Here is a 13,035-nt window from a genome sequence, read left to right on the forward strand (position 1 = left end):
TTGAGACAAAGCAAGTATTGTGCAAGCCGTTCGTGACCTAAAATATTACTACGACCTGACCGGTGCGGCAGTTCATTGGGAAAAGTGTTGCGGGCTTTGGCATGGAACGTGGGCCACGAAGCCTCGTATATTTCAAGATATCAATTTTATGTCAACGCCTACGCAGTATTTAGGAGTACCGTTGCAGCATTATAAAAACTCGAAGGCGTACTGGTCAAATGTTATCAAGGAAACACGCGATAGGTGTAGTAAGTGGGGTTGGTGGGCGTTGTCTATATTTACGCGCGCCACCGTCTGTAACATCTTTTTAATTGCAAAAATTTTGTATGTGCTTCAAGTCTTGGCGTGCGCGCGTGTAAATGTGCAAAAGCTGCACCGCGTTTTTGCTGAGTTCATCTGACGGTCTGGATGGGAAAGGATTTGTCGGGACAATTTGTTTCGTCACGTCAAAAATGGCGGGTTGTCATTGTCACACATTTTTGTCAGGCAGGTTGTGTCGCGCTTCATGTTTCCTAGGGACCAATCAAATCCATTTCTTCGAGCTGTAATTCAGACCAGACTGTCAGATGAAATTCCTTTGTTTGTCGTTTCATCGTGTTGTCGGAAACAGCGCAACATTGGTAGTTTTCTTAGAGAAATGGTGGAGGCTTTCCGTTTTCTGTGCGTTCGTTTCTCTCTTGAATACTTGTCGGGTGTCACGCGTGAGCGTTTAACGCGTGATATCATTGAAACTGTTTTCCCCATCCCTTTGTACCGGTCCATTTTCCGGGCAAGTCCTGGCAAGACGTGTTATCCCGGGTTAAAAAGATGGCAATCCCACCTGGTATAAAAACTTTTTTCTTTTACTTACACACAAACACCCTCCCCGTGAAAGTTTGGCTTGAGCAGAAAAACATTTTTGTTCCATGGGGTGTTCATTGTTTTCTGTGCAAGAAATCTGAGACCATAGAGCACGTATTTTTAGACTGCTGGGACGCTTTTCTGTTCTGGGATGTCCTTCAGAGGACTATCAAAAAAGAGTTACCGTTAACGCCTCAAGGCATTAGATTCCTTCCTCTTGACAAAGATGGTGAAACTCCTGTTGATTTTATTATGGTTTTGGGTTTGCACGCGATTTGGCAAAGCAGAATGGCTGTGCGGCATGCGGATGTTGATGCACGTCCTGTGTGGATGTATTTCGTGGAAACGGTCCGCAGACTGAACTCAGTTTATGCCACCTGACTGTATGTCAGTACTGAATGTGCTAGAAAATATGAGAAATTTTTAACCCTCATGCACGTCGGCCATCCGTCGTGCATTTGTTTTTCTCCATGTGGCTTTGTTTGTGTTCTTGTCTAATCAGGCAATAAAAAAAAAAAAAAAAAAAACGGGAGGAAGTGGCCGAGTGGGCTAACGCGTCTCAGCTCGGAGCGTGGAGCGAAAGCTTGCGCTGGGAACCTCTTGGGTTCGAGTCCCCGCCGCCCCCGCCCGTTTCGATCTGGATGAGTTTCGTACCGGCACGCGTTCGTGTAATCACTACTGCGTGATGCACGTTAAAAATCCCAGGTTAGCGGTTGTACTGCACTGGCCAAATTTCTCATCTACAGCTAAGAGACCGATTACCCGTTGAGGCGCATCTCCATCAAGGCTGTATAAACATAAAGAGCAAACCAATTTCTGCGCGCGTTCAGTTCACCGCTGTTGACTCCACTTCACTCCGTTCTTCAGGTGAAGTGTGATGGAACGATGCTCCGCATCACCCCATAGTTCCCCTCGGGAAGATGGTGTAATTTTTTTTTTTTTAATTGTTTACCTTAGCATGAACTTTTTGAGAAATTTGAGCCAGTGTTTCGGGGGCTGACATCACTAAAGGGACCCCGTAACGGCTAGCCACCTTTTTAAGATTGTGGGAAATTTTATGCATATACGGGACGACCACAATTCTTTTTTTGTCAAAAGCGGGCTTAGGTTTTTGAGCTCCCTTCACTCTCTTGACCAGTGTTCCCACTACCTCAGTCGGCACCTGCATTGGAATGCCCGAGGATGTCAGCCTCTCAATTTGTGCTTCAAAACTACATTGGAGGTTATGAAAACAAGACTTATTTAAGGCGCTTGTAAGGCATGACATAGCTATACCCTTTTTAAAGACTTTGGAGTGAGAGGACGTGTAGTTTAGGATGCCTTTCTTGGAACGAGGAGAAAAGGTCCAGCACAGGTGATTGGGTAGTAGGGAAAGCGAAAGGTCCAGAAATTGCAAAATTCCTTCCTTTGGCGTTTCACAGGTAAAGACAAGTCCTAAACCACATTTGTGGAAAATGTCCATTGTCTTACAGACAACATCATCATCGACCGTTTTTTTGTACACCAGCAGGAAGTCGTCGACATATCTAAACACTTGTGTGACAGTCGTAGGTAGGATCAATGGAAGACTCAATAGCACGGTCAACACCCGAAAGAAAATATCGCTTAAAACCGGTGCTACACATGAGCCAATGCACACACCCGACTTTTGTAAATAAACCCCATTTTGCCACACTATGAAAGTGGAATTAAGATAGAAATGGAGAAGTTCTAGGAAACTTCCCAACGTTACCCCACATGAGTTCCGGAACGAAAGTTCATCATGTGACTCAATGCAGGACCTTACAGAGGCGAGCAAGGAATCATGGGGAAGTGAGTATAAGAGGTCCTGAACATCCACGCTGAAGACAGTGTGATTGTTAAAGTTATTTGTCTTCAGAAATTCAAGAACAGCCTCCGAATTGCTGATCAAAAAAAAAGGGGGGGGGGGGGGGGGGGGGGGGGGGGCTTTATTCAAGAAAGTCAGTGTTGCCGTAGATCTCGGAGGGGGGCGTTGTCGCCCGACTGATAAGTGCGTGTACGTGACTCTGCATGACGTCGCATTATACACGTGACGTTACCCCAATCGAGTGCCCGGGAAGATTGGAATATAGTTCTTGGCTTTATTTTTATTTTTACTTTTATTTACCATTTTTTTAATAACTTAATTTCATTTTTTTTTATTCGGAGATAATGAATAGCTTGCCGGGAAAAGTTAAAGTGGCGATGCAACGATATTCAATTGGAATGTTTTTCACTTTACACGAGCTTACTGGCACTAGGGGGACTCAAGGATACTCGCACGGAACGCCACTGACCAAGAAACTCCTTTTTTGGGCTCTAATTTCGAGGACAAAACCGAGCGTTTTCATTCAATTTCTCCTTCGCAAAACCTGATGACGTAGCTGGGCGGTAGCAGTACCGCCTAGTGACGATATTTGAATGCAGCTCAAAGATTGGACCCGAGCATGGCGTGGACACTCGATTTGGGCTCGTGATAATCGATAGCGCGAGAAGCATTCGGGTAGTGCCCTGTGTCCAATCGCTGCAATGCCGACAACAGCCGAACCATAACAATGTCTACAACTCAGCGCGTGTCCTGTGCCTTGCCAACCCCAGCGCATGGCTATGATCAACATTGGCGGCATATAATCGGCTCCAGATCACGTGACCGCTTGTTCTGGCTTCGAGTTGAAGGGATGAACTCTGCTCGTTTTTTTTTTTATTTTTTTCTGCGACTTCGATAGCGTGTGGTGAAAAACCAACGGGTATTTCACAGGTCATTAACGTCAGGGTCCGTTCTAAGCAGTATTCGCGCAAAATACAAAAAATCGTTGCATCGCCCCTTTAAGCCTGGATATTTCGAAAATGTGTTTCGCTTGAGTAACTAAAAACACCGCCGGAGCTCCCCTTTAAGGACCAATCATTTCAATTCGTTTTTAAAATACCTTAGGCACTCGTTTCGGGTAGTGAGGGGGAGCGTACGTTTCATTAGTTTATCCGCTAAATTCAGCTACATAATTCACTTAGCATTCTTTCATGTTACGTTACGTAAATGTTCCCGCTAAATTTAGTGGCGGAAACTGAGTTGGTCTATAGGTCGGGTGACGTCAATTGCCCCGCTACATTTGGCGGGAAACCTGAAATGGTTTCCAAGCCGTGTGACATTATTGCCACCTTCGATTTTAGCGGAAGAAACTAAATTCGTGTATAGCTGTCACATGGAGTAATCTTTCCCGCTAAATTTAGCGGTGAAATTAAATTGGTGTATAGAACACGTGGTATCGATTTTCGTGCTAAGTTCAGCGGTGAAACTGAATAAGTGTTTAGGTTATGGGACGGGTCGATGCTCCCGTTAAATTAGTTGGTGTTTAGGTAGCGTGACGTCTATTTCTCCGCTGAATTTAGCGGAGAAATGCACGGACGTACAGACGGACAAATTTATGGGGTTTGGTGGTTGCACAACCAAATAAATTCAAGTAAAAACACAAATCAATCAATAATCAAATCGAATCACACAGACCCAGTGGGGTCCGAAACAAGAAACGATCGAACAGAAATCACATAATGACTAAATGACTAGAAAAAAGACCACGAAAGCGGGGTTTGAATTCGGTGACAATGGAACTAGGGAGGTCTTTCCACCACGCACTTTGCATCCATCATTGAACTTGTCGTTTGCGACTAATTATAGACCAACTGGATCACTACTGAGGTAAATTTTATAGTGAGGTCGTAGTCCGGGCCACCGCGAAAAAATTCTGCCGTCTTACATTCGATGGTTTTCGCTAAAGTCAGAGTTTGTCAGTCATGTAGATCTGAGGCAATTTTTTCGCGACCCTCGGATTCAGACCTTGCCAAAGCTATAATAACTTCAATGAGCAAGAGCACCGTATCCCGCAAAAAAAAAAAAAAAAAATAACAATGATTTTCTCTCCTTTTCCCCCAAGCCACTCTATAGATCTATCTGAAAACTATTGGAATGACCTAAACACAACAGGCTGGGAGGCCGAAGTCGTCGACGAGAGGCTGATGGTGGAGAAGTACGCCAACGTTCCCGCACAAGACATCAGGGGTCTCCGGGGTCCCTTCCTCTTCACCGGGGGCGATGCCGGTTTCCGGATGCTGCACCGTCACTTCGACTACGACTGCACGCTGGTCCACAAGCGGGACGGCCCAGACGACGACCCGGTCTTCCCATACACGCTCGACTACGGTTTCCAGAAGCCTTGCATGGTGCACAAGTGTCCCAACGACACCTATCCCGGCCTCTGGAGTGTTCCCCTAAACCGCTTGTTCAGAAAATATGAGGAGGAAGGAGTCGATAAATACGGGCCCTGTGCGATGGCGGACGCCTGCCACCCGCCACCGGAAACTTCCAGTGATACCTTTGAGTACCTAAGGTACGTGACAGCAATACGTTGATTTCATTACACTTGAATTATATACTTGTACGGTACAAATAACAAGTAATGAAATTACTCGCAATCGATTACTCTTTGGAGTAATTTAATTTCGGGACCATTCTATTTACTTGTTAGGAAATAATCACAAGTGTAATTTGATTACCTGTAGTAGTATTAAAATTACTCGTAGCCGTTTCTTTTTTCCCTTCCGTTTCCTATGACCTCTTTTGTTCGTATAAGTTTCCTCCCAAAAAATCATGGAACCAAATCACCGGAAAAAAAATGGTTCACCGAAAAGTATTCCATATTTCTGTGACTCTGATTTAATATGGGACAGTGCAAATACCCATTTTCAAACCAGCAGAAAAATCTGTCGTTTTGAAATTCTGAAGTAATCGGAGAAGTAACGGTTCCTTTTTAATTATAGCGGTCAATTATGTTTTTCTTCAAGTAATACAAGGCTGCGCTTAATTGAACGTAATATACTCTTTCCGAAATTCAGTGCCATCTGGGGGCTCAAAAAACACTTTCACTTTCGCCAAATGGATGGCGGTCATAAGACTGCATTTTCTTGGACCCTGCCACTTTCGTACGTCAATGGCAGGTGAAACTTGGCTTGATCATCTCGTAATCTTTTCTTGGTTTGTTTCAGTTACAATTGTGTGAACATAAGAATTAAGAAGTGACCAGTACAAGGTGGTGACCCATAGGCCCCTTAATTAAATTTCCGCTATCAAAAGGCTGCAGAGCCAAACTTGTGAAAAGAAACTTATTGGGTCACCCTTAGCGAAAAGTCGTTCAAAATCAGTATACTGAAAGTATACTAATAGTGAACTTAGGGTATGTACTGAAATCGTACTAGTTTCACACTTTTATGAAACAAAATAGTATACCTTTAGTACACCCCGAGTACATATGTAGTATACCATAAGTGCACCTCGAGTGTACTTTTAGCATACAACAAGTGCACGTTTAGTACACTTCATGTATGCTTTTAGTGTACTAAATGTACACTACCAGTACATATATGCGGAGTGTCCCAGATAACTTGCACCAAACTTAAAAAAAAACAAAAAAACGGAGCGTTTTGCGGGAGTGAAACCAACTGTACGCTGTTAGAAAGTCTCTTGCGAAAGTGCACGAAATTGTTTTAGTGCGCCTATTTATTTAATTAAGAGTAACAAGCTAACTTTTGAAATCTTCGCTTAAAAGCCGAGGTGTGAAATGGAAAGTTGTAGAGCGGATTAAGAAACACCCAATTAAACCATTTTCAACAAGGTGCACTTTGCATGCTCCTTTTCCCTGGCCTTAAAAAAATAACGCCCGCGAAATACAAAAAAATACCCCATGACAACTCGCTTCCCCAAGCACGGCGTGCGAGCGCGCCGCGAATGTGCGTTCTTTGAAGGCCAGAAAAAAGCACGAAAACTTATTATACTTCAAACACTTTAATTGGGTGTTTCTCAATGCGCCCTGCAACTTTACAATTGACATCTTGGCCCTTAAAAGAATATTTGAAAGGTTAGCTCATTAATCTTAGTTATTTACATAACCAGGCGCATTAAAAAAATCTGTGCACTTTCTCAAGACACTTGCTAACGACAGTTGATTTCACTCCTGCAGAGCCCTCTGGTGTTTTTTTTAAGTATGGTGCAAGTTATCTGGGACGCCGTGTATGTCGGGCGTTCTGAATGGAAAGAACGCTCTCAAATTGACCAGAAAAATTGGCGCCTGCGTTTAAAAAGCTGACTTTTCAAAAGTGTTTTTTTGAACGGCTGTATTCCAACCTGTGAAATTTCATCTCATACAGCTCCATTCTCGTGAAATGTTTAGAAACGCCGTTGACAACTCAATTGATGATGATAATGCAGAGGCGCCACCATCGGCGCCACTACCACTCTTAAAAATGAGTCAGGAAATTAACGAGGAAATCTATGGCAGCTCTATTCTTCGTGAGAATGACGTACCGGCGTCTTTTGAAACTGTCTGAGAAAAGCCATAAAGAAGAGGTGCATTGCATTTTTCAACTGAAAGAATGTAAGTGTAGCATACAAACATTATGATCAGTGTTCTTCGCGTAATTGATAAGACAGAAATTGAAATCCTACTTATCACTTTATTCAAGTTTCCAAGCCTGCCTCACTGTACACTCTCGTTTGTGATGATGGTATGCCATTACATCCTGCGTAAAAAGAGAAGAGAAAATCACCCTATGCCACACTATGATATAACATCACACAATTCGCTCAAAGGACCACTATGTGAGGCAGGCAAGATAGTAACAACCTCATCCTGGCAAAAGGGCAAGGAAAATCGGACAATATCGTTTCTGAAAACCTGATACCTAAAAGAAGCTCTAACACAGAGCAAACAAAATTATTGGCATTTTCATAATGCCTCCTTTTCTTTTGCTGTGAACACACATACAAGTCATACGCTATTACAAATTCAGTGGTGCGGCTTAATTTATGATAAGTACTTTTTTTACATAACTTCGAGCTTTTAGAGAAAAGATTCAATACAATGGGTCGGACATAAATGGTTGCTATGAACTATCCTATATATTTACACATTATCTGATATCATAAAAGCACTAGAGCAGGGTAGGGCTGTACTGCATCAATTATAAATGTTTAACTAATTAAAAGTTGGCATTTATTTAATTTATTAGTACTGGCTATTATTCTTTGACAAATAATTGGGCGAGTTGGTACGTTGGTAGTCTTTCAACTCCATCGAATATTCAGGTCCTTTTAATATTTTTCATGCTTTTGCTTTTTCTAACTGCTCTGCCTTTTGTAGCGGCTTTCGCCGCCACTAAAAAACGTGACATCCAATCTCACTTTATTCACAACACAAAATCGCAAACTTGGAAAGCGTGCCGCTTCGGTATACGCAAAGAGAGCGTCTGTCTCAACGGCACAGGCATCAGCACGGGCAATAAATCATGCTGCTCGCTCTTGTAACGTTTTTCACGCTCCCGCTTTATGAAACAAATCGTTGACGAGAGACTGTTGGAACCGCACGTCAGAACTAGCATGACCTGTGATTGCTTGAACTGCCGTCAGATTGTACTTGAACGCTCCGCAAAAGCGTCGTCGGGCGACCGTCGTAGCGACGGCGACCAGGACAGGCCCTCGGCTGGCCCTCGGTTCCGCAGCACGCGAATCTTTCTCACTCTGCGGAGAGAGCCATAACTTTTGAAAATACGCTCTTCTCAAATAACGAAATAAAACCAGGTAGAGCATAGTGAGAGTCAAGCATAGCTTAGCAAGCACACGGTACAAGAAAAGTTTGAAACAGCGGCGCACTTCGGCAGAAACAAAAGAAACTTCCTCACCTTCGCTTGCACCAGTCGGCCATGACTGTCCGCCACTTGCGACGCTGTGTCTCACAGCTCTCAGCAATCGCTTCCTATTATTGAACACGGTATTCGTAAGTAAGATATCTAAAATATCCTCAAAAACGGTTAAAACGTAAAAAAGGAAGCGTTGCTCGAACTCTCCGAAACTCCAACCGCTCCAACGGCGGCCGGATGGAAGCTGATTGCAATGGCGATGGTCTTGCGCAGTTTTCAAAAGTCTATTCTTTTTGCTCTTTGTTTTTTTTTTTTTTTTTTTTTTTTTAAGACAAAACTAGGCAAATTAATATATTAATAATAATAACGTCACTTTATTATATTCGTAAAAAATTAACAAAACGTTTAGTCTACCTTAGGTGTTATCTAAACTTTCGGTTTTCTTTTTCAGTGTAAAACCGAAACAATCTCAAGCAATTTCTCCCTTGTCGCCAAGGCTATTTTGATTCATCAGCGCATGCTTGCACCGTTGGTATTTCGGCTTTTCTGGAAGGATCGGCTCTCGCGGCACATAAATAATGAGGGCAACCTTGTGTTTTGAAACAATGAGCGTGTCCGTCTTTTTTGACGAGGGAAAGACACGTTAAATTTACGTCGATTTTTTACAGTGTGGAAATCTCGATCGACGGTGTTGTTCGTTGTTGCAATTGTAGATCTCTTTTCACGTTACTTGAGATGTCTTAGAGTTTTGCAAGATAAATCTACACCATGAAACACTTTCGGTGAAAGCTTGAGGTTGTTACATAAAGGCGCCGATTTCTCCAGCCAATTTCAGAGCGAGCTTCCATTCATAACATCACTTCGCTTACGCGGTTCGGAAGTTGATTTGCGCTGCATGCGACCATGCAAGGTGGAGCATCTTATGTCCCCATTATTAGCCGTGGTTTCTTTTGCCTCCCGTCCTATTGATTGCTGTGGATGCAGATATCTGAAACAGCGTATGTCATGTTGATGCACTCTTCATGTGTGTCGTGCGACTCGGCGGACATTACATGGGTGAATAACCGTGGCAACATTTTTTTTAAGAAATTAAAATCCGTAAATTTACTTTTTTTATTATTATTGCTGTTTTAGAGGCGGTCGTTATTGGAGCCTAACACAATTAAAACTATTCACGGAACAGCAAGGGGCTTTAAGATATTTATTTATCAAATTTCGCACTTTTTCCCTCGATTCAAGAACCACGCGCGGCAGGGGCGGACAAAGTGGAGAGTGAAATTAGCGGTTTTGACATGGCATATCGGTGATGGCATGTTTGTTTGTGTTAGCGAGGACCTCTCATACTGGAGTTCTATGCATTATTTAATTTTCTAGTGAAGTTACAACCCTCATAAAGTGCTGTCGCATTCAGCATGAACGAAGTTGCACTCTTTTGAAAGCGTGCCTTTGGTGGATGCTCCAGCATCATACTTCCAACGGTTCGACTGAAGGGAATAATTAAGAATAGCATCCTGCGCTCTGTCGAGTGCGCTGTTTTTAATCAGGCGACGAAAGGCAGAGTTTTAGCTATGAATAACCTAAAACTCGTCACCTTTTCGCAAATTGTTTCAGTTGGGCTAGAGTTTATTCATAGTTTTTTCATTCCGAGTTTAAAATTGAAAATTCAACATGGTCAATTACAATGTCAATTAAAAAAGCTAATTAGACAACGTGCTGTGACGTTTATTTACTCATCTAATGTCCACCGAGCCCCACAAATATTTTGTGAAAACGGCATCGGCCTATCTATCGCGTTTTTAGTGTGTTGATGTTAAAAATCGCACTATATATATATATATATATATATATATATATATATATATATATATATATATATATATATATATATATAATTTGAGTACACCAACTGCAAGCACTGAAAGTAGACCTTGAGTATACTTAAGTGCACTTTCGGTATACTGATTTTGAACTACTCTTTGCCGCGGGCATTACGATTCTACTGCATGTACTAGTTTTGTACGGACGAGTATACTTTCAGTCCACCGCCATTTTTACTGGAAGTATACTTTAAATACACTTAAAGTATACAATCAGTACAAAGACCGCACTGAAAATATACTTTTAGTATACTTCAGTACACTTCGAGTGTACTGATTTTGAATGACTTTTCGTTAAGGGCACCCTTCGTAATAAACGCTACGCAGCCGTTGTATCTACTTTGTGCCTGGTGTTGCACTGCAATTTTTAGAACGTACAGGCCTCGTATATAATCCGTTTGGTCGTATCTTCAACTTCTTCCTTCATCAGCTTAAAGAACGCCGCCATTAGTTTCGCACAGATGCCATACACTGAAATCAACGACGGAATTGGGGATGGTGATCAAAGTTGCCGCACTGAATTTCGAAGGGAGTATATACAACTGCGCTTTGCAAACACAATTACATTTTCTTGTCATTCACCTTCGCATTACTCTGCACACATATTTGACAAATTCTCGCTCATTTGTACTCTGGAGCCTGGAACGCGTCTCCGACTGGTGTGTTTTCTGCGTACTCAAATGTGGTTTCTCGATTTCCACCTGATGACGTCATAGAAGTGCGAAGCTCTTGCCTGCCGCGATCCTGGTGGCCGAGTGCAGCACCACAGGGGGATGTATAAAACTCCTGTCCTACTGCACGTCGCTCTGCACTCAGACAGGTCAGGGAAGCCTAAAAAGCCCGAAGTTGGGACGCTGCAATGACAGTGACCCTCGCGTTCCCTCGCCTTTCTTGCCAGGTTATCTACGATTAACCGTCAGGATCGCGACTTCCGACAGCATGGCACGCCGGCATCCGTGACGTCGTTCGTTTTAACTTCGGGACGACTTTGTATCCATAGGGCGGGACAGGACGTTAGAAGCCCCAGTCTAAGAAGCGTTCCAAGGCGCCGGTTATAGTAACGTGTGTGTATGGTTTCTGATCCGCCGTCGTTTACACCCTCGACGCAGGTTCAACTTCGAGAGCTTCTACAACACCAACCGGGCTCCGTTTCCCGTCTTCATTCATCAGGCGTGGCTCTGGAACAAAGAAAGGAAGAAAGGTTACCTTCGCTTTGTGGACTGGCTCCTGGAAAAGGAAGACGTGTACCTGGTCACCGTGTCCGAAGTGATCGACTTCATGAGAGAACCCAAGTCCAGAAGCATTTACGCTCAGCGCCGCTGCACCAAAGAAGACCTGCCCGAGTCCACGTGTCCGAAACAGACAACTTGCACTTACCCACCGACGACGCTCAGAGGAGAACGCTACATGAGGATCTGCGGAACGACCTGTCCTAAAAACTACCCATGGGTCAACAATCCGGACGGCAATTAGCGCCACCAGAAGCCTTCGCTCCCCCCCCCCCCCCCCCTCTCTCTCTCCTTGAAAGATTTAGTTACTGTTTCTGGCGGTTGATATAAACCAGCCCATTGTCAACATTTGAGTTGGTTTGGCCCCATATAACTGTACGCTCTCAGAATGCACGAAGTCCCGTTTTCGGAAGAAGCGCTCGTGCACGCGCCATTGAACAGCTAGCGACACACCGCCATGGTGTAACGTCATGACTCTACAGAGTCACGTACAGCTTAAAGACCCGGTCACCCTGCTAAGACATCATACGAAAGACAGCGTGCAGACACTGTCTGAGTCCTGCTTTCTTCCTCGAACGACGGCGCTGTCTCATTGGTGATGCAGACACTGTCGGCAGACATGTTCGGAGCGTACGTACGCGTGAAACAAACATGCATGGAACACGCGTGAGGAGCGTTCGCAGATGATTCTGTCATCGTGTCTGTAGCAAGCACCGCGTCTTTCGTATGACGTCGGAGCAGAAGGAGTGGTGAGCTGGGCTAGAGAGAGAGAGAGATGAATCGTTTTATTAAAACAATCGGAAATCCGGCTGGAGTTAGTCTTGCCACTAGGCCGACATTGTCCCACGCGCGAAAGGAAAAATATAAAATTAAATTAATGAGAAGTTAAAAAGAAAGATGACAGATATGAGAAGATAAGAGGAGGTATTAAAGTTAGTGGTCAGAAATTTCCACTGTTGTCTTTGTCACGTTTGTAGTATATGAGCCCTTTACAGTTGAGTGTGTAGGCCAGTGGCTCGGAGGAAATTCAAAAATAATCTCTGAAGTAATTTCCTCGTAGCACGAGTACCAGAAGGAAATATAAGTTGTGCTGTGTCCTGTATCACAAATTTGTGCTTTCTCAACTCAGCCGAGAATGTTTTTCTTTCCTCTTCAAACTTTTGACGATCGTCCAGCATGTGATTGAGGTCTTCGGTCACTCCACATTTGCTGCAGGTATCGGTATCTCGCTTTTTCCAGCGGTGCAGCAGTTGGCCTGTACACTCTTAGAAAAAAGGGTCAGTATAGTCCTCCCTAAAGGGAGGAACTCTCTTGACACATATGTTCCTTCAGAAAGGGAGAAACTTTCGTCCCTTAAGCAGGGGAGGAAAAGTTCCTCCGTCGACTGCATCTCATTATGGCGGCCA

The 13,035-nt window shown here is 43.7% G+C and overlaps 1 protein-coding gene across 1 annotated transcript in view; it reads left to right on the plus strand.

Moving 5' to 3' along the window:
• Nucleotides 1–11,894, plus strand: part of LOC121833450 (chitin deacetylase 8-like) — a 30,990-nt gene extending 19,096 nt beyond the window's left edge. Inside the window, exons 2-3 of the mRNA XM_042286755.1 lie at nt 4,770–5,222; nt 11,510–11,894. Of these exons, the coding sequence (XP_042142689.1) occupies nt 4,770–5,222; nt 11,510–11,873 (817 nt within the window). The 3' untranslated portion in view covers nt 11,874–11,894. The remainder of the gene's footprint in view (nt 1–4,769; nt 5,223–11,509) is intronic.
• Nucleotides 11,895–13,035: the final 1,141 nt, after the last annotated feature.

The sequence above is a fragment of the Ixodes scapularis genome, unplaced genomic scaffold (genome assembly GCF_016920785.2).
Source record: "Ixodes scapularis isolate PalLabHiFi unplaced genomic scaffold, ASM1692078v2 PGA_scaffold8__174_contigs__length_109621045, whole genome shotgun sequence".
Lineage (NCBI taxonomy): Eukaryota > Metazoa > Arthropoda > Arachnida > Ixodida > Ixodidae > Ixodes > Ixodes scapularis.